General features: G+C 43.0%; 1 protein-coding gene across 1 annotated transcript in view; it reads right to left on the reverse strand.

Annotated features, from left to right (window-relative positions):
* Positions 1-22,922, reverse strand: part of CNTNAP5 (contactin associated protein family member 5) — a 414,335-nt gene that overhangs the window by 91,389 nt on the left and 300,024 nt on the right. Inside the window, exon 13 of the mRNA XM_084643956.1 lies at positions 21,756-21,956. Within this exon, the coding sequence (XP_084500082.1) occupies positions 21,756-21,956 (201 nt within the window). The remainder of the gene's footprint in view (positions 1-21,755; positions 21,957-22,922) is intronic.

The raw sequence follows: 22,922 nt of genomic DNA on the forward strand, positions 1-22,922 counted from the left end.
CATGCCAGACAGGGCAGCTGAGCTGTCACAGGTAGTGCAGTAAGGTGTTATTTGTATCATAGCATCCTCTGCAAGTCGTGGCAGTGTCAAGGAGTACCGCTTCCTGTCCTCTCCAGTTGGCTGCAAGAGTCCACTCCATGTCAGCAGATGATGAATAGGCCTCAGTTATTTATACTTTTGTCATCTCTTGGCTGGACTGCAGCAGTGGGGGCTACACCTGGGCATGAAGGCTTCAGCCCATGGAAAACTCCAACTAGTACAGACTGCTGCAGTGCATCTCCTCAGCAACACGGGGTACCACAGGCACTTCAGACTCATCTTATGCTCTCTACATGGGCTTCCCATATAATAGAGACTCAACAAGGATCGGGAATTTATCACCAAGGCACTCAACAGCCTGGCCCAGAATATCTAAAACACAGCGTAAAGTTCTGGGACACAGATCGTGGTCTACAACTCCACTCCTCAGGCACCATGAAACTTTCCACAAAGCCTGTCTGATGAGGAAACAGAGCTTTCTCAGTGGCCAGTTAAAGACTGTGGAATGAATTCATGCAGGAACTAAGGACCATCAGAAACCTCACCACCTTGCACTTCTTCAACCGGTCTTCCTTAACATACCCACAGAGCAGCAGGGATGTTTAAAACAAAGCAAGTCTACTAAGACAAAACCTTACAGTGCACAGACAGTTCTCCCCTGGGGAGAGGGCAAGAGAAAGAATGGGTAGTATAAAACCTGTATCGAAGAGAACAGAATATCACACGCACACACAAGATTCTGCCACTCAGTCACACTAAGTAGTATACACACAGATATATGTGTTACATATATACATACACATTTGGGTAGAGTCTGCTTTTCCTTGTACTTGAAGAATTCAACCTTCTGGCTAAGGTACAGGTCAGAAAATAAACAGAACTTGAACAGTTTATTCAATTAGGGGACATAAAAGCAAAAATATATTTCCTAATCATGGTGGTGCAGGAACACTATTATAGTTAAGGTTGCATCATGACATCAGTTAAAATGCCAACCTTTCTCAGTCCTCTGAAGTCAACATGCTTAGCTGGATTTCTTTGAAATGTGGTGTGCCTCAGAAAAGTGTAGGGTAGTGTTAGCAGTTCAAATATGGAGTGATTTGAGTGTGGAGTTCTGGAGATGTAAGACCCCCAAAATATCCATTAAAAAAACTTTCTATGTGGCTTCTTTTTTGCATAGAGCTAGAGACCAAACAATGAGGTTGTAACCCCAGAATTTGACCAAACTAAACTGAAGTCATTTTGTGTGTATTTAGCCACCATTGATTAAAAGAAAACCACCACATGGCTAGGAATAACTGTCAGGGTTTTCATAGGCAAGGCCACATTGCTGCAGTTGCAGCTTTGCTAATCAGAATGGGAGGAGGGGAAAAGAGTTAACATACCACGAGAATGGAAGAGAGTGAGTGGATAGTGACCTTGGTTCTGAATGCTCCTGACAAATATGCTTTATTGTTGTTATGATTAGAAATGCTAGAAATGCTTTGCTGATAAGAGATAATGAACAATTTGTTGGTGTTAGGAGAATTGTTGATCCAGTAGTGGGGTTGCCAAGTTTAGTCGGATGTGTTCCTGGAGGTTTCATCTAATGACATAATCTTTAATTAAAGAACCATCTTTAATTCCTGGAGACTCCAGGACAATCCTGGAGGCTTGGCAACCCTACCCAGTTGGGGTTACTATGGTAACCCACTAAGGGTTACTACAAGTTATGATTTTTGTGAGAGTTAGCTATAAAAGATTAAGTAAACAAACACTTCAGAGCAGTCCGAGGGACCTTCTCTTCAGGCGAGCAGACACCTAAACTCCCCATCAGCTGGACAGGCCCCTGTGTCCCCACTGACTGATTCCTGACAGCATCTGGACAGAAACAATTAAGTCACCACTGCTTTGGGTTCTGAAACCCCTGGGTAACAATGTGATGTGAGTCAAAATGGTCTCATTCTGTCGAGTTTAACCTAAGGTAGCGTATGACACTAAATCTTTGGGGAAGCCACACTGAGAACAGTATTTAAGAACATGTATATTTTTACACTGTGCATTCATCAAGACAGAAAAACAGTTAAAGGGCTTCCATTACCAACATTTTATATGCTTTAAAACTTGACTCTTACTCTAAAATTCTAATGGTTCATCAGATTGCTATGAAATTTGGTGTGCCTCATGAGGATGTGGGGTAGCGATTGCAATGTATATTTGGGGTCATTTGAGAAAGAGGTTCCCAAGTTACACCCTCCCACCAAAAAACAGTTTTCTTCTGCTGCCTTTTGCTGTTAAACCTTAGCGTTACTAATGACTGGATGAATCACAGACCTCTTGATGACTGTGAACTCACCTTTCAATTAACATGAGTAAGGATAAGTTAATCAAAGGCCCCAACTAAGACAAATGGACTTTTGAACTGAGCGGCTGGAGGCTGCTAAAATTTAATTGTGACTAGAGGTCTAAGTGGCTTTACGTATACAGCTTTACTTTTAAATAAAAGACAGGGCTCAAACAGCCGACCCACCTAACGTCACCATGTGAACACCTGTTCGCATTCATGCATGCAAATACATACATACATAAGCTAGTAAATCTTTTCGGCTCAGGCTAGTCTGTGCCGTGACTTCCTCAGGACTTCTAGGGCACAGCCCAACAGCACCAAGAGAAAAAGAGGCATCCTCCATAATTCTGTTGAGACACAGTACTAGAAAAGCTCTGGATGAATAAGAATATCAAAATACACACATTCAATTTACATGTTCCAGTTTCCTTCCTGACTCTATACTTAGTCTCATATTTTAACAGCTCATTATTTAAAGGAAAATTGTATTGATTTTAGAGTAACAGCCGTGTTAGTCTGTATTCGCAAAAAGAAACTGAGCACTTGTGGCACCTTAGAGACGAACCAATTTATTTGAGCATAAGCTTTCGTGAGCTCACGAAAGCTTATGATCAAATAAATTGGTTCGTCTCTAAGGTGCCACAAGTACTTCTTTTCTTTTTGTGTTGATTTTATTTCCCCTCATTCAAACGTTTTTAAAAAATTGTTAGTTGGCTCCCCAGTCTTGCTGTGATTAAAGTCAGTGTGAGTCTTGATGTGGAGTTAAATAGGAGCAGAAGCCAGCTTGCTGAATGCCTCATTAAATAGACAATTCCACAACACCTTCCAAAATTCTGCTGAACTTTTTCTTTCCAGGAAAGAAAGCCGGTAAACTCAAAGGCCATGAAATGTCACTATTAAATCTAGACATTTAAACTAAGGTACCTGACAAATTAGCCACCTTCTCCCAAGGTATCCTAAAAAACTGCAACCCTGAGGGATTTCCCCTGGCCGTTACCACTCATTGCAAAGTCAAATCAAGAAAGCTAAGGTTACTGTTGTCTGTGTAAAGTCACAATATGCTGAAAGAGCATGTTATTCCCTAGACGTGCTGGTTTAGTGTGTTTATAATTCACACTTAAGGTCACCATATGTCAAGAGACTATGTTGTTCTATAACACAGCTTGTGTCATCATTTTAGTCCGACTGCTAAATAGCTCTAGGTTGGTATGAGATGGTATTTCAAGCAATATGATTTATTACTCATAGCAGGACGGTGGTCTTCTGGCTAAGGTACAGGACAGAAAATAAGAAGACATGGGTTGTATTCCTGTCTCTATCAGAGATCCTCTTTATGACTTCTTAAATCACTTCATCTCTCTGGGCGTCAGCTGCACTATCAGGGGGGAAAAAACCAACCAACCAACCAACCTTGGGTAACAACCACCCTCATCTACTCCAAAGAGAAAGCTCATCTCAATAGATCAGCTCCTCTGGCCCAGCCAAGCTTGGGACAGGATTAGAACGGAGGTTACCCTGTGACGTCTGCAGCAATTCTACCCACTCCCGCACGTGGAACCACACCCATTTCACTGCACCCAGACTCCTCCAGTCATATAGATAGATGTACAAGATTTGGTTCTTAGAACAGCAATTTGAGCAGCAACAGTATTCTGCACATCCACACCCACAGAACCTTGCATGAAAGAGTCATACATGATTAAAAATGAAAACAATCCTGTTTGCACATTAAAATTCCCTTCAAGGCAATGGGATTGTTGCCTGTGAGAGATCTTCTACCAAGAAACTACTGTCTTGGGTCTGGATTTCTCCAGAGGCACATCCAAATAGTCTTCCTCTCTATCTACTGCAGTCATCACCAAAACCACCAGTTCAAAACATCCAATATCCCAAATTCAGCAAGGTAACAACAGGTCTCATGGCTCTGTCAGGAAACGCCACTCTTGCCCGAACAATGGCATTTCCTGGGCCGTTTCTATGGTGTCTTCTATTCCAACCACCAAAAGCTGTGTTGACTTTCATCCCTCACTGAACAGCAAGCCTCCAATAAATACAGTTAAAAAAATTTCCCAGGCAGAAGAGATTGGAGAGACAATCAATGCCCTGGTTGTGTAGGCGGGACCTATCAGATATAGTTTCAGAGTGGTACACGTAGCAAAATCCTCCTGCATTTCTTTGAAAATGTTCCAGATGCAGAGTTTGTAAATACATTTACTCTAATTGCATTTCCTGGAGATATTTTTTTTCCAAAAATGTTATGGATGTGGGATGCTTTAAGAACGGATTTTAAAAGACTAAGTTCCCTGTGAGCACAATGCAAAATATTCCTTCTTGGCGTGCACAGAGGAGGAACTGACTTTCAAATAGTGAGCAGCTTGCACCATGTGACATATATGTCTCACAAACAGGTGTATATATAAAAAATCCAATAATTACAATGGTGTGTTTAGCACATTTATCATAAACATTTCTGAACAGCGAGAGTATAACCCGAAGTAGCAGTTTTTTTCCACTAGGTGTGACTGATTGAGAACCTTGCAGAATGTGTGTTTCTGCACTATGTTAAAAAAAAAACAGCAGAAGGAAAAGCGCCGTGTCTCATACAGTAACTCCAGCGCAGATCCATAGTAACTGTGCCACCCTTTTAACAAACTAAACGCAGAGCCTTTCAAAGGACCTGATCCTGCCCTGCCTTGTCTCTTCTGTAGTCACTTACCCCGCCTGTGCAAAGTGAGTGCGCAGAGGGTGTAAAACCTCACAATTAGATCAGGCAGCATTTTACCTCGACTCTGCATCGGTGTAAATGGCTACATTAGTTGCAAGGCAAGATGGAATCAGGCCCCAGAGGGCTGAGTCCAGTGGCTAGGGTTGTAAAGTAGGAGTCAGGAGGCATGGGTTCTATTTCTGGAACTGTTACTCACCTGTTGCGCTTCCTTAGCGACTTGCTTTGACTTTGTTTCCCTTGCTGACTTAGATATGAAATGTTGGGGGCAGGAATTCTCCATTTACATGGCGCCTAGTACAATGGGGTCCTACTTTTAGGTAAGGTACGATTGTGACATTAACAACAGTGAGGACACAACCCAAAGCCCGCTGAAGTCAATGTGAGCGTTTCCCTTGTGATTTTTGAGACTGCCCCAAAGGCGGAAACGTTCAACAAAGAAAAAGCAGAGGGTGCTCTGTCTAGCTAGAGTATTTTATGTAGCTAGCTTCCCAAAGGTCAGAGACTGAAATCAACCGGACGAAGCATAACCAAAGGCCTTCTGGGTTTTGTGAGAGAGATGGGGTATGAGAGAAAACTGTCAAAATAAGGGCAAAATCAGTTTATTGCCCTCTTGTATGAGACTTGCACAAAGGACAATGCTTTCATATGTAACACATGTTAAGGTGGATTTGACTATCCACCTGGCGTTTCTCATCACCTAACTAGTGTTACTATTAAACAGCCATAATTGTCCTTTGGCTATTACCTTAAATACATAAAGAATGAATCTGAATGCTTTCACCACATTATAGCAGGGACACTTTTACATATCTAATTTCTGTGTCTGTGAATTATTCATAATATATATCAAACTGGCTCTTCTGGATAAGGTAATTGACCTTGTCGGCATGAAGCACCCTCTACCTTGCCTTGGGATAATTAAATCTGTGATGTGGTCCATTATTTAAAGGTAATGACTTTTCATTAGGTGAGGCAATATATTATTGCTCAGCTAGTCACCTAATTCTGTTTTTAGGGCCCCCAAGTTTTCACTGTTTTGCAAAGGGTTACATTCTGTAGAGTAATGTTTCAATGCTAAGTGACATGCAACAATCTTAAGAAGCCACTCTTTGAAAACTGCACGTACAAATGTATCAGACCAAATGAAATTATAAGAAAGCACCTAGAAACAGCAATGATCGGGCCAAATTTTCAAGACCTACTTATATGTTTGCAACCTCAATTGTGCTGCAATTTTGTGGGTGCAAATATTTTAGATGGCTAATTATCTGATATGCAAATACAAATGCTGATTAGACTTGGCGACTACATACCTCCATCATGTCAATTCTGTCATTTGCACCTCCAAGTGTTTGCTGAGATCCAGTGCACCACTACGTATTCTCAAGAATGATGCAGTCAAACAGGGGTAAAAATCTGTTACTGTTTCTCATATGCCTGGAGGAGAGACCTTGCCCACGTGAATATTAATGGATAAAAATGGGTTTGTTTAGCCTGCAGAACAGAAGACTGAGTGGTGTACATGATAAAAGTTTTCAAGTACATAAAACGGTTGTTACAAGGAGGAGGGAGAAAAATTGTTCTCCTTAATGCCTGAGGATAGGACAAGAAACAATGGGCTTAAATTGCAGCAAGGGTGGTTTTGGTTGAACATTAGGAAAATCTTTCTGTCAAGGTGGTTAAGCACTAGAATAAATTGCCTAGGGAGACTGTGGAGTCTCCAGAGATTTTTAAGAGCAGGTTAGACAGACACCTGTCAGGGCTAGTCTAGATAATACTTAGTCCTGCCATGAGTGCAGGGGACTGGACTAGATGTCCTCTCGAGGTCCCTTCCAGTCCTACGATTCTATGTTGAACATTTAGAAAGACTGATTCTTTCCTGTGCTCCAGCTGCTTTGTACCACTCCAGTAGTATAAAGCAGCCTAAATCCAGCTTAGACAACTCTGAAACCTTAGACAACCAGCGAGGGATACCCCGTACATGGTGAAATCCTTGGGTAGCACAAACATTTTGTAGAAGCTCCTGCATCAATCTTTCCAAGTAGGGAGTATGGCCTGGCTGGCTGTTCTAATTTATACTGGCACCATTCCAGCAGACAGCCAGCCCTAGGCTTACAGACACCTTTCCATTCTCCATCCCTTGGTTTGTGCAGAGTATTCCTCTGCCGTTCTAGAGAACAGGCAATTGCCACTCTGACTCCAGCACTCCTACGGTCTTTAGATTCTGTCTGAAAGCATTGCATTGAGTCTGCTTTGGGGTAATATTGCTACCTCTGCTTTACACCCCAAGAGCTTGATAATATTATCCAAGGGTCAGCATTTATTTTTCAATAGAACGGAATTTTAGAAAACACTCAATAACTAAGGACCAAATCCTACAGTCCTTGTGTAGGCTCAAATTCACTCTTGGCCTAAGTGAGCACAATAACAGTGAATCCAGTGGCATTGAGCCTCCTCATGCTAGAAGTTAATTTGATCCTCAATACCTATTAGATGAACTACTCATATGCTACTACACTACTATATAGATTTTTACACCATGCTCATCGCAGTAGTATCTAAATGACTTTCAGTAGTGAATTTATTTCACCAGTTTAGCCCTTTTTCATTTGTTATCCATGAACAGACTTTGATTGTTATAAATGTATTAGTTATTTAAAGTTGTTAAAACATTCGATACAAACATAATACAGCCTACTAACTGTTTGCAAACTATTTGCTTTGACTGTGTACTATCTGAATGGTCACTTAAGTCACAAGGCATTGTTTCTGCCCTCTGAGTGGATGATTATAAATAATAAGGGGTGCAAAAACATTTCAAGACAGAGGAGTGAACATTTCCATCACAGGCAAACACCTGCATGAACATTCAGGAAACTTTCACTTTCCAGGAACATTCTTGAGTGGGGAAAAAAATCCATCCTACAGATGTGTGTGGACAGTGAATCAAAAGGACTGTGAATGGGCTGTGACAAAATGAAAGTGAAGTTTGTCCTGGAATTACCTTTCGGAACATCCATTCAAATCTATTTTTTCACTCACGAAAATGTCCTATTAAAAGGTACAAATTATTGATTGAAGTAACACTATTGTAACAAACACAAGCATTCCCATGGGGCTAAGCTAGAATGACTTCTCTTCTACTAATACAAACTAGCCAAGGAAACTATCCTTTCAAGCAAGATTATCTGCAATTGTCTTGTCTCCTAAATTGTATCTTATAGTGTTACACTGGTTCATTTGAGTAAACACAGCTGTATACTACACATTGTATGTTTATGTCATCGTTATGTGGTTATGTTTACCCATTAGCTTCTGCTTTTACTCCACCACCCAGTTACTACGCAGTATTATAATGTGTCTAAAAGTCTGTTTCGCTTTGTTCATTTACATATTAATTTTGGCAATGGTGTGTTTCATGGAACATAAATTTCACCCTTTGAAAACTTTACATTCTTCAGCACAATATAGCTAGACTGGTCCCTGAACCTTGTCGAGAAGTGAAAAGAATTGTGCAGGGTGACATTTTGGGAAGACTCTACCTCCCTCTAGAGGCATTAGTCATAGATAAGGTGATTACTCCACCAATAAGAGGAGGTGATTACTCACTCAATAAAATTCTGGTCTATTTAGCAGAGGCTTCTAATGTTCTGCAGATTGGCTGGAGTCCCTAACCTGTCTTGTAGAGGAAGGAATCAGAATGCAACAGTGACTCTTTGCCTCAATCCAGAATTTAAACCTTCAGCATGAGTGACACAATCCAGAAGAGAAAGCACTGCTTTGGATCTGGTTCCTTAGTGGAAACAAGGTTTGCAAATAGTCTCCGAATTACGTTGACTGGTAAGAGCTGCTGGTAAATTCAGCTATGGATGACAGAGGGGTAAAGTTGACAAAGGAGCCAGATTTTTCTTAAAGGAGATGAGGCCAGAGGAAGGGCCAAATTCACCTGCCAACAGGAGAAGTCAACAAGTCCTACCACTCTGTGCTCCACTGTGATCTTAACAGAAGACACCACCGCTTCATTTATGATGAGGATATCTCAAAGTAGGAACAGTCCTTAAGCTCCAGGCAAGCCATGAGCATGGTCTTCATCTGGGCAAAATTTGGGCACCTTTGCTTAAGAGCATCACACTCTTGCCAATGTGAGAAAACCAAATGGAGGTCTCTGCTCACCCTTGAGCTTGGCAGGGTAGGCAATAGCTAAAAGAAGACTTTGCCCAACAAGTGGGTTGAGAAAGACCAATCAGTTCTCATCAGTCAGCTGCTTTTAGCCTTCACTGCCTTTTCTCCCCCTCTCTCCATTGTAATGACCATTTGAATCAGAGGCTAAAAGAGAAGTTCACATTTAAAATACTCCTTTACATATAAGTGATGACAGTCTTCAGCACAACTTCTCTGATCTCTCTTCATTTCAGCACGCATCCCGCCATTGGTCTGGATTCATCAGTAAAACAAACTTGTCATGGCTGCACTCGGTTTAGTAACAGAAAACTGAGAAAAGGGACAACCAAAGACCATCATTACCTTCCCGGTTCCATCAACACAATTGCTACTGCCTACATTGTGGTCTCATTAAGTAACACAGCCTGAACAGGAAGCACGGAGAAAGGCTACTGACTGCAGACAACGCCACTGGGAGCACTTTTCATGCACTATTAATGTTAACATAGTAGAATTGCTAGATCCTGTAAACTAGATGCATAATTTTTAACCTCTAGGTAAACCACAGGTTTAGGGGAAGTGAGAGTGAGAAATTAAACCCATGAGGGGAGAGTAAAATAGGTAGTGCACAAGGCAGACAGCCAAGTCCTTAGTACAAAAGAAATCCTGCACAGAGAGCTGCAAGCTTTTCAAAGATCCGTGAAAGATTAGTCAGCTCCAAATCCACAATTTAGGTGCTTATCCACCCATTGGAATCCACAAACTCCAGTTTAGGTGCCTAGGCTCCCCATACCATGCCTGGTGAGAGACGGCAGCTAAGAATGGAATCCTCAAAAGCCAGAATGCTAGGCAGGGAGCCTATCTCTACTTGGGACCAGAGGAAGAGATGGCCTCCCTTATAACCCTTAACACAATGGGTAGAGTACTCACCCAGTATGTGGGAGCCCCCGGGGTGCAATTCCTACCTCTGTCTGACATGGAGAAGGGATCTGAACTTGGGTATTCCACTTCAATAGGAGTTAGGTGCCTAAAGACCTCTATCTATGGACTCAATCCAATGCCTATAAAAGCCAATGATCAGACCTCCATTGACTGCAGTGGGCTTTAGATCAGGACCTGCAGGAGTTCACAGTGCTTTAAAAATTCTCTGAATCCTGGTCTGTCAAAAATAAATCATGGCAGAATATCCTAAAGTATAAAAAAAATGAAAATGCTTGAGAAATTATCTGAGTGGGTGGGTACATTTCAGCCCACTACGAGAAAAGCTACCATTAGAATGAGAAACCTCTTCATTATTCTCAGTAGACAAGCCAAGGTTTGAATGGGCCTGATTCGACTTTCACCCCTGGAGGCGTTCTTCTGCAGGTCAGGGTTGAGGGACATTGGTGAGACCGTGTGAAGAAGCTGGCACCATGCTCTCTCTTGATAAGCAGAAGGCTTCAATCTACAGGACACTTAACCTGGTGCCTTCATCACCACTGAAGCCATCTTTGAAAGAAAAGCCCCAGGATGGCTCCAGGGCCATAAAAATACAAGTTACAACATCCACTGATGCTACACAGTGTTCCTTGAGCATGTCAAAATGCAGGACATTCTTAATTTAAATGCTAAACTTATAAATATATTCTTATATCACCATAGAAACAACCCTTCTTAGAATAATGTTGTTGGTGCAGTTGTTCTCTGGGATGTTATTAACCTGGAGTAGTGTTGTGTCTTCAGTCTCCTCTAACTCACTGTCCAGAGTGGATGGGTTGTTCATTTAGGGAGAGAGAACCCAAAAGGGTAGAATTTTTATTCCTTGTTACAGTTACCAAAACCATCTTTACCTCTAACTCTCTCCTTTCTAAGGGACTGCTCCTGCTCCCATTGAAGTCAGTCATGTAATTCCCATTGGCTTCTCTTGTGTAGGAGCATGCCCCAGCCAATAGTTTAGGCATATAAGCAGACCACTATTTAATAATTACACTGACTTCACTACTATTTTCTCAAACTGCCTCATCTTCTCTTACTCCCTCTTGTTCTACCTAAACACATAGACACACACTAAGTTAATTTCCCTGAGGTGGCATCTGGATATGGAACTGTGGAGATGGGTTTCAGGGTTCTTATACTTCACTCTGCTGTGGTGAAGGATAAAACAAAGAGGGTCCATGGTTAAAGACACGGATCTGGGAGAACAGGAATTCTTTTTCTTGGCTCTGCTGCTGGCCCGCTGTTTGTTAATGTGGCAAGACATTGAAAGTGGTATTTTGAAAAGTGCTCAGAGTTGATCCAACTCTTCTCCCAGTGGAATCAATGAGAGCTTTTGAAAATACCCCCGTGCCTCAGTTTCCCTCACTAAAATGGGGATAACAATACTTCTTCCCAAGGGCACTGTAAGGATTAATTAGTCAACTTTTTTTTGTAATTTGCTCATGTGAAAACTGATCTACGCATGTCAAGGAACACGGGGAAAGTGCCAGGCTTCGAATGTTTACTTTTGGGGACCTCTGATTTCCTCTCTAGATAGAGTGCCTGTAATGTGGAACTGATTCTCTTCGGGCGGAATGACCCTCTTGGCTAAACCTCTCTCCCATTAAGGTTTGAGTCCTTCTTGGATCAAAGAGGTCAGGAACACACTCAAGCTCAGAAGTTCCTCCTCAATCTGCCTGGCTTGGTGGACATTAAAAATGCCTCTCCAAGGACACATTTAAGGCTTGTTTTCTTTCAGCTCATCGAAGTCTTTCCAGCTCCTTAGCAGGACTCAGTCAGATCATCCCCAAAATCAATCGGGGAAAAATCAATTTGTCTATTGCTTTTTTTAGATGCTTCCTGAAAGGAAAATACTCAAAAGCCTCCCACCCATCTCACATCCCAAGTGCCAGATAATACTTTCTCTATGCTCATTCTCCCTGAAATAGTAAAAATAAAGAAATAAACACAGACTTTAACAGTGCTATTTTGCACTTATCCTTACCCTTGCACAAAATGTATCCACAAAACTCCATCCACCTAACACTTGGGGAAGGGTCTTAGAGCAGTACGGTTTGAACAGTATCTGCAAACACAGCCTTTCAACTGCAAACACAGTATTTCTCCCTTCCACTCTCTTCATTGCCTCTGAGAAAAGAAAACACCTTCTCCATCAGCCTTATAGACATGAGCTCATATTCATCGTCTCTGACAGATTTACACTAGGGATGAATTCAGTCCAAAGTAATCTACCATGAGTTATACCTGGACTTGGTTTTCCATGCTCTAACCTCTCTCTTCTCCTCCGAGCTGCACTATAAAATTAAGCTATGACTTTGCTCATCCCCTAATATGCCCTCAGCATGCACCTATCTGCTGTGGTTTCCTGCAGAGAAAGAGCATGTAGGGCTAAAAGCAGGAGACTTGGAACCAGGACTTTTGGGTTCCATCCTCATGACTTACTGGGTGACCTTGGACATGTACCTTAGTCTGCTTGTGCCTCAGTTTCCCCAGCTCAAAGGGGGATTAAATTTACCAACCTCACAGAGATGATGCGATATTACGTTCATTAACTCAAATTACTTCGAGATCTTCACAGAAAGAGAATGCAGAGATACAAATGATCATTACTGTATTCCTGTTCAGCCATACTTGATAACACTAGCCCAGGAACCATCAATGTGGCTCGTTTGCAGATGTGGACAGCAGCTTCTTTGGCTGTGTCAGCCAAATTCAGAAATGAATTGGAGGATGTTTACACTGCTGTGATTTACAACTTCTTCCAGACTCCTCAGTGGGCAAGTTTTACCAACACCATAGGCCAAATTCAGAGGTGATAAGAAGGTATCAGTTAAGTGTCAGTAAGTGGGTCTGAATCAAATGGACTTTAACCGAGCCTATGTCTGTATAACTTACATGTTGAAGGGACTCTAAGATGTAAGCCACACCAAGCTGAGGTACTCCCTCCCCCACACTGACCTCTTAGTTTAGCCCTTATTTGCTATGTTTTGGGGGCAGACAAGAAATCATTATAAGCTCACACTGCAGTTAGTCCAAGCAACATTTCCAGTAGACCTAGGGAAGTGCTCTTACCATTTTACAAGGAACTGGGGAGACCTCATCTGGAATACTGTGTGCAATTCTGGTCTCCCCTGTTTAAGAAAGATGAATTCCAACTGGAACAGGTGCAGAGAAGAGCTACGAGGATGATCAGAGGAATGGAAAACCTACTTACGAAAGGAGACTTAAGGAGCTTGGCTTGTTTATCCTAACAAAATGAAGGCTGAGGACAGATATAATTGCTCTCTATACATGCATCAACGGGATAAACACCAGCTATCAAGACTATCTCTGCTTCATAAGAGAGCCATAGCCAGGATGATGGTCTTGGAGATTCAAAGGAAGGAGTCAATTATATTAAAAAAAGAAAAACCAATTCCTCCCCCACACAGCTAGTCATTTTCATTGGTTACATTCTTGGGCCCCCCAGGAGAGCTGGGTCATTAGGAAGGGCTGGAGTGAAGACAGGCTGGTTGCCTGGCACATTTATACAGAGTTTATCCCACCCAAGACTTCAATTTTCATGTGATCATATTTTTTTTCTTTGATTGTACAACTTGCTGTACTTTTGGCTCCTTTGTTGCTGTCCTGTAGGTGTGCTACTCCTTCCCACCGCTTAAACAGGGCTGATGGCAAGGCAAGAGGGATGGGAGGCATGGCACACCAGATACACTGAGTCAGAGGGTCTTTCAGAACAAACACCCCAAGCCCCTAGATTCCATACTAGACAAGCCTAACATATGCCTTCCAGCGTCCTAACCAGCAATGACAAAAGGGATGGTTCTCTTACTGTGGTGCCATTGGCTGACCCGCTCCCTGTTACTGAGCACCTTACATCCTCATAACACCCCTATGGGATAGGACAGTGCTATTACCCCCATTTCTCAGATGGGAAACTGAGGCACAGAGAGATAAATGTGGTCCAAGCTCACAACAGCAGTCTGTGGCAGAGCAAGGATTTGAACCTGGGTCTCTCAAGTCCCAAGCCAGAGTTTGCATGATTTAATGTGTATCTCTTTATGAAATCTGCCGCCTTCTGTAGCTAAATGTTTTCGGAGCAAGCTGTTTGCACATTAGAGAAGGTGCATTCTATGTACTGCAAAACTCAGAATTTATTCACCTTAGGGAGTCTTACAAACTTAGGGGGTTTAAACAAAGCAGAGCATATTCAGGAGAGCTCTTTCAGATCAGTTGAAAATCCTGTCGGGGTGGCCGGGGAAGAAAGACATTTGCTAAAGAGTCTTAAGTCACAGCCCTGTTTAATGAGCAAACAGGCACATAGCTGTACAGGTCTCTCAGACAGCCCTTCCTCATCAGCCTATTAGCTACAGTGCTGAGAAGCTCTTGGATACTAAGTATGTCTAGAGTTAATGCAAACGAAAGTGCCTGGCTGATATTCGCCATGGACACATACCTGCACAGCATCACACATCAGGAGAGAGAATTACCCCACGACTCTGCCAGAGCTCTATCACTGGTCTCCGCTGTTGCTCCTAAGCTGGGATGCAGGGAAGGAATGGGCATTCCTCTACATTCCCTGCTCCTCCTGGGCCCTAGGGGTTATTCTCATCACCATAACTTATCGCTCCAAACCTGCAGCCAAGACCTGGTGTTGTCATTTATCTCCTCAAAGGGTGCAAGTTGTTGACGGGGGCACTGCATCAGGCAGCGTTCAAGCATTTGTTTAGGCTCTCCACGTTCACATTTCGGGTCATTCCTCAACTTCTACAGGGTCACGTTGTCACCAGTCTTCATCCCCTCATCTCTCGCTCGGTTTAAGAGCGCAGCGCTATTTTCATTTGGGGTCAGTGCCTGGGGGCAGTTGTTCTGGGGGAGCCAGGTTCTCCGCAATTATCGACATTTCCCACCATTTTGTCACACGGTAGCCTTCCACAGTGGTATTTGGAGATAAGAGATTTTGAGAGCCAAAGCTCTTTCTGGACTTCAGCATCTTGGGTGGTGTTCATACAACGGGTATCTCGGGTTGGCACTGCCGAGCCAGGGTTCTTCCAAATGTCCCTCTCTCTGCTCCTTCCATGGGCTCCCCCACTGCACCCCTCAGTGCAGCACAATGGGGCAGGTAGCGAGGAGGATGTGTAGGCTGAGAACGGCACCCTCTTACTCACTCCTCAGCCTCCTGGACTGCAGCAGCAGTACCCCAAGCCCAGAGTGGGTCATGAGGGAGCAGGTATGGGCAGCAGAGACAGGGGCCTGACAGAGAGATATGCAGCAGGCTGGGCGCATTGAGGGATACGACCTGAAGCGGTAAAATCCAAGGGGGAGACTGGACTGGAGGGTGGAGACAAGGCCATCAGGGAAAGGCCCAATGGAAGTGAGGGGACAGGGAAATGAACCAGGTTGCAAGCAAAGGCAAATACAATGGTGAAGCAAAGAGGAAATGGGAAAGAGACTGGGAGAGAGAAAAAAACACTGAAAGTTAAGAGAAGGATAGACTTTTGGCAGACTTTGATCAGGACACCTGAGTTACACTCCCAGCTTTGCCATGTGTGACCTTCAGAAAGTGACTTCATCTCTCTTTGCCTCAACTTCCCCATCAGGAAAATGGGGATAATAATACTTTCTTAACCCACAAGTAGGTGACAGCACCTCAAGAACCTCAAATGGAAGGTGTTATGTAGCTGCCAAGTGTTATCATGAATCTATTATTGGATAGGGAAAAGCAAGTGGGATCACAAAAAGCAAAACAAAAACAAAACACCTGCTCACTTCACTTACATGCAGGGGCATCAGTTTAGAAACTTTCAGGTGAGGGGAGCAAAGTTATGTCCCCATAAACAACATTATATGTGACAATATTATATCCTGCAAAGTCGATGGGGAGTGCAAAAGTGGAGCTTACAGACCTATGAAAAGTCTAGAGGGAGCAAAACAAGGTGGTGGGGGGGGAGATAACTGCCCCCTTCTCCCATAAAAAAATGATGTTCCTGCTCACAGCCACAAGACCTGTCAGAGAACTTGGTAGCTACATAGTGTGAGTGGTGAGGACAGAATCCCTCTTTCCTGTCCCCTTCTCTCTCAAGTAAACCTACTTTCTTTGTACTTAAGAAACCAGAGTTTTGGAATAGATTTTCATAGCCAGCAACCATCCTGAATGCCCACTATTAACTGGAGTGGTCAATTACCTCCCTCACAAAGCCAGTTATTCTTGCTATGATCAGGTTTCACCTATTGTATTATCTGCACCCTGCCTACAATTTAATAGCTTAAAATGGCTCCCAAAATCTCTTTCTGCAAGTAAGTGGACCGATATCCTCTGTGTTACATTTCTGCTCCAAACTGTGTTGCAGGTGCTGTAAATATAGCTTGGTTTATTTAGAGTAATGATTGCAAGGGGCTGTCAGCACCACCACTTTGGAGTGGAGAGGCAAGGTGGGGTAGTGGATAACACACACCTCTAGTCAATCATTCCCAGGAAGAAGATTCTAATTACCCAGTCATAATTACACTGCACAATCTACACCTGACACCCATCAGCCACGCTCAAAGATGAGTCATTCTTTGAGGGCAAGCTGCCCTGATCTCTGTTTTATACAACAAACTGTCTCTTGGTAATATAATAGCAATGTAAAGTACCTGGGATGATAACATGGAAATTATCTTTGAAAGGTGAAGGAATAACAGTGGGCAAATGCATGAAGACAAATTATTATTTGCTTGTTATCAGTCTTTTGATATCACTTCACATTACGTTTGTGTTAAAAATTGGCTGGAACCAGTCTGTCCCTCTTACTTCAGAATTAGAGCATGGGTAAGAAGCTAAATACTGGAGTTTAACCAGAAAATACCAGTCCATTGCAATAATTAACAAGAGCAAAATGGGCTGGGGATATGCTGCATAGGCACAGTCAGAAAGGACCGGATATAATTGATGTTCTAGGACGGGCAACACAGAGTGGCTGGGAGGTTCTGGGAATGGGCACTGAATGGGATGGGGAAGATAGCTGCATGGATGAGTGTGGACGCTCTTTCTTGACACGGAAAAGGTTTAAGGCAGACTAGAGACATGCCAGAGGGTCTCAGTGTTGAATCAGTGCCAAACCTGGTATCTGCAGAATTACATGAAACCTCTGCATGCCCTAGGGAGACCCAAGAAGTAGTCAGCAAAGCAACTGAGCACCTCTGATCAGCAAATTCCCCTCAGAGTTTGTGTTGGGCATTCACCTTCCAGATCAATTAAGAGTTTAGTCTAGATGAAATACTGGTTTGTTGGGACTTGGGGAGGCTATCATTGGAGGGGCAAACAAAACAGGGTATGTCTACACTAGCCTTCTTTACCTCGAGTTAACTGATTGCTAATTAACTTGAGGTGCACAATACATTTGTAAAGGCTTGTGTGGATGCTCTCCACACCTTTTTCTTTACCTTAGGGAGGAGCCTAAGCCCTAACTCAAGGTAAAAGAGTGTAATGAAAAGCAAGCACAGAGAAGGAGAGGAGATACAAAGAAAATGGTGAAAAAATACAATTCTTTAACTCTCCTGTTTGAATTTGCTCTCGTCCGTCAATCCCTGCCTAGGCTGGTGCACTGCACGCTGAAGAAACTGGCCCCTGGGTATTGTAAATTTAGCTATCCAGTTACTAATATGCGGTAAATGTCCTAATGTTGTCATGTAACTGATATATGGGAATGACTAGGCTAATGTATGAGTTAAGACTCGGAGCATGCCCAGTGCTGCTTCTATAAGCCTGAGCAGACTCAGACCCAGCAGAGGGCTCATTCAATTAGTGAAAGTGCTCTCATATCTCTAAACAACTTGACTCCTGACTCTTTGCTAAGCATTACAAGAAGCCACCAGTATATGAGGCATAAGCATCCATAATATGCAAGAAAAGGAGAGAAAGATAGAGTATCTTCTCATTCTCAGCACCTGGCATGTTCTTAAAGATGCTGGATTGTCTGCCCAAGGAACTAAAGACCTCTCTCAATCCCCAGGACGAGGAAGGCACTGGCAGTAGCAGTGTGAGCTTCCCCCACAATTCTCCACTAATAGATCTCAACTCTTGACAAGATGGACAGCTTCTAGGGGTGAGATGGTAGCAAGTCTCCAGAGTCACTGTTTTGCCTTGACTATCAAGGAGGTTGCCAATATACACCAAATGTCGTGTTTGCTTGAGTGATCTGGATGCCCCTCAATAGCAACTGGCTTTAGACCTACCAACTAGCCACTAGATTGTAACAACTGTTGGTCAATAAAAAGTCATTTTAATTCCGTCCAACACTATGAAAATCAATTAATCCTTCATGAACACACATGCATTCTGAAGTCTACAAGTTACTTAAAGTCTAGGCTGGTGGCACAGAAGCAGATATGGTTTCAGCTGACATTTCGCATGTGAGCGAAAACTGATAAGCCTGTTCCAGACAGTAGGAGCTGCAGAAGAGAAGGCTCTTACACCAACAGGGCATAGATTATAAGTCTGAACTTCAACTGAAATAAATCAGAGTAGCCAATTTATACCAGTTGAGGATCTGGCCACATATGCAGGGACACAGAGCAGGGAGAGCAGAAAGAAATTCATTGATATATGCTGCAGCAACTCCACAGAGTGCAAAAACTTCCCTTGGTTTTAATGGAACTGAGTGAGCTTTGCTTTTCTAGCATGCCCAATGCCTGAGTGCTAGATTAATGCTTTGCCAAGCCAGAGCTGCAAAGAGCTGACAGGTAGCAGCATGTATCATCACTGCCGAGTGAAGACATGAAGGGAAGAAAAAATCTCCACACTGCTCCTCTTTGAAACATGCCAGCGTTAGATACACTGGTCGTGGATTACGCTTCACTGCCATGATCTGCACTATGCTAAGTAAACTGACCTGACTTTAAAAAAAAAATCCAGTGTCAAAATTGGCCCAGATCTTTTACAAGATTGGGATTAATAATAAAATAATAATAAAAAGCAACTACCACCCTGTCAAACCCGGATGCCTTTCCGGAAGGTGTAGCTTCAGCCAAACACAAGTTGGATTCAGTACAGGATAACCAGGTCAAATGTAATGGCCCATGATATGCAGGAGGTCAGACATAATAATCTAATGGTTCCTTCTGGCCCTAAAATCCATGAATCTATGAATACCAATAATAATACATTTATATTTATATACTGCCTTGGAGGCGAGGATCTCAGAGTGCTTCATAAACTTTAATTAAGCCTCACAACACCCTTGTGCCAGAGAGGTGTCAGGTTCCTCCAAGGTGTCACACAACTGAGGCAGAGGCAAGAGAAAATCCTCCCAAGAGTCTCGATTCCAGCACGTGCTAGCGTTATTTGCACTTGTATATCAGTTAATAAAGAGCACCGGGAACATTTTTATTTCAGCACAAATTTCAGCTAACACGGAGATTTGGATATATGAGGTTTTGGACAAACAAAACAAACCTGGGGTATCATTTAAATCCATTTAATATATAACCAAGAACCAGTTGTCCCTGAAACCTTGTCATTTCAAGAGCTCACACATTTTACTTGTGTGTATGATCCATGTCTTCCTAAAGTCCACTACCGTGGGCTAGTAACACCACCCTGGATGACAAATGTCAAATGTAAATAAAAACAGCGGATGGGGGGGAAAGAAAAAGAAAGCTGGCCACATCCACCCTTCTGGATTATGTCCTCCTGGGCTCTGCAGTTTTTCTGGTTCATTAAACAAATGTGAAACAGAGAACCAGGTAATGAGCTATGAAACTGCGGCATGGTCCTCTGTCACCGGGATGCTGCGACTGCCAGGAAAACAGCACAGTGCTGTGGCTTCTTCCCAACCTGAGACAATCAGCCATGCTACGGACTACCTCTGCCTGTATCCTCTCCCTGACAGCGGCCAGCACCGTATGAGTCAACGGAAGGTGCAACAAATGCTTTCACTGATAACTGCAGAATTATCTGTCTGAAGGGAATTTTCTTTTCACCTTGTCAACTAGTGGCTGGCTTATGCCCTGGAACATGATTGTGAATATTCAGGACTAAAAAAAATTTTAAAAAAAATCATGACGTGATTTGCATCAGGTCCTTAGTAGCAGCAGTATCTCTGTATACCTGTGCACCAAATACATGTATGTACATGTCAGTTCACATCCATGTCTACTATTATGCCCAGGCACCAGGGCTTTCATGCCATTTAAAAAAAGATCAGTAGCCAGCGTGCCGATAATACATAAGGAACAGCATCACATAAAGCAGCCAGACATCACTAGAAGGATGTAGTAATGAACAAGGGACAGGAAAGTCATATTTTCCTCTGACCCTCCAGCTAAAATAGGGTACATGTTTTCCTCTTTCCTTCTCTCCTTTATTGCCTTCCCATGTGGTTTTTCCTCCTGTCTATGGTGCTGAGTACTAACACATTGCTTGGTATTGTCTAAGTCGTCCTTTTCTCGTTGGCAAATCCTTTATATACCAAGAGGTCTATTTCACAGTTTTAAATGTACCGAATGGCCAGGTTATCTGCCAGATGGACACATGGGTTTTCTGTCTTGCCAGTAACCAATCAGGCATTTCAATACATGCCAACGCTTCCCAGTATGCTGTATATATGAAACATGACAGAAACGAATCCCCATGCAACAGCCCTTTAAGTCTTGGTTGACGTTTCAGTCGGATTAGCTTTTCACTCACTGACAAGTCTATAGAATTGCTTGTCTGATAATCAAAGCACCAGGATTGCACATGTATAACAAGTAACAAAAAAAAAGAGATTTTTAATTATTCAGACAGCTGCTCTTATCACTGTACATCTCCCCTGGATAACTAATCACCTGAATCTAAAAGGGTGCCTATGGGTAGGTAACTGCCCAGGGAATTCACCAGGGACTTGCTCTACAAGAGCAAATAAAGCAGGGAGTATTTCCTCCCTCTGGTCTTCCTGTCACTGTGTAATATCAGGCCAGAAAATTGGATCCTTCTACCAGAGGAGGAAATGAGTTTTGGCTGAGAAACTGTGCTGAGCTACCAAAAGCCCTGGTGAGTAGTTATGTTCTGTATGGCTTCAGGCTGACTCCAGTACTCATGAGGGACTGCAGCCTTCCCCTATGTGAACACTCCAGGATTTGGAGCAGATTGGCTGCTCTCTATTCTGATCTGCAGTTGCATTCCATGTTTGTACAGCACCTAGCGCAGTGGGGTCCTGATCTGTGACGAGGGCTGCTCAGCACTATGGTAATACAAACAAGAACAATACACCCAACAGTTTGCATTTAAAGGCAGTTCAGTAAAGCTGCTGTGGTTTAAGAGAGGCATATCCTAGTCTTAGAAGGAAACCTCCAAGCCCTTCTTTATTTTAGTGTGGGTGCACATGCACTGTGGAATTCCATGGCCTCGCCCTCTGCCTACTGTCAGTCTCTGTGCAATGCTAGCCCTGTCTGTGAGGACAGACGCTCCTTACTCTGCACCATATTTTTTGCTTCAGTCGCACTGCGGGCTATGTCTGCTGTATAATCAATAACAGCTAACAAGAAATTATTTCAGTTGGTGGCACTTACTCGGGGTGTTCAGCAGACGTGACTTTTTGCAGTGGTAAGCCACCTCCTGTTCACAGTACTCTGCACTGTTTATCATGGCCTCAATCTGGTCCATGCTGCTGGTGTAGTTAAAGTACATGGCATATGGTTTCTCAGGATCGGCCCCTTGGACTCTGGTTAGCTCTGTGTTGTTGTGCTGCACCGCAGTCCAGATCTTATCTTCTGTTAAATGAGAGAAAATGAAAGGGGTGTTACAGCAAACAGAGAACAAAGGAGTAGCTGAAGCCTGATGTTTTTCTCCATTAGGCACAGAAGCAGCATTTCCCTGGACTCAAAATAGCCTCCTTGTGATAAAGGGCTGCTCCAAACAAAATGTGGATTGCAGGGAGCCATGTCTACCTGAACCGAGTTACAGACCAAACTGGGGCTGATGTTACAGAGCCTGCTGAGTCCGAGATAAAACATTAGCTTCCCTGGATCCTGTGGACGCTGCCCTGCCAGGTAGCTGAAATAATTCAGATGCATTTCCGCTGCCTTTAGCCTCATGAGAGGAGACACGTTAGTCAGGCCTGTTTGCAAACATATCAAGACTAAAAAGCATGACTATTCTTTTATAATAATACATTAATTACTGATGATGAACTCGTAGGAGCCACCTGACACAAACAGAAATCTCACCAGAAAGTTAAAATCAAGATGAAATCCATGTTGGCCAGTTATCATTTCAGAGTGGTAGCCGCGTTTCTCTGCATCAGCAAAACCAACTAGGAGTCCTTGTGGCACGAGGACTCCTCGTTGCTTTAGTTATGACTCTGGTAGTTTGAAGGAAATCTGACCTCTCATTTTACGCTTCAAAACTCAGATTTCTCCCATTTACTGCAGCCCTAATTAAGGACAGCATTTAAGCACATACCTACACTGAAGCATGTACATAAGTGCTTCTCCTCCATCAGGGCCTCTTAGAGTCATCCTGTTTTCTTCAGTGGGGCTACCTGCAGAGCAAGGTCTCTCTCAGTGTAAAGAAAACAGAATCTGGCCTTAAATAAATGCAATCTGGGGACCTAACGCTTCAAACATTTACTACTGGGAGGAGTGGTTGTAGTCTCATTCAAGTGAATGGGACTACTGACAGTAGTAAACACTAAACTCTGCAATAAATGTTATTATGCAGATACACGAATACACATA

The sequence above is a fragment of the Lepidochelys olivacea genome, assembly GCF_965140295.1.
Source record: "Lepidochelys olivacea isolate rLepOli2 genome assembly, chromosome: 11".
Lineage (NCBI taxonomy): Eukaryota > Metazoa > Chordata > Testudines > Cheloniidae > Lepidochelys > Lepidochelys olivacea.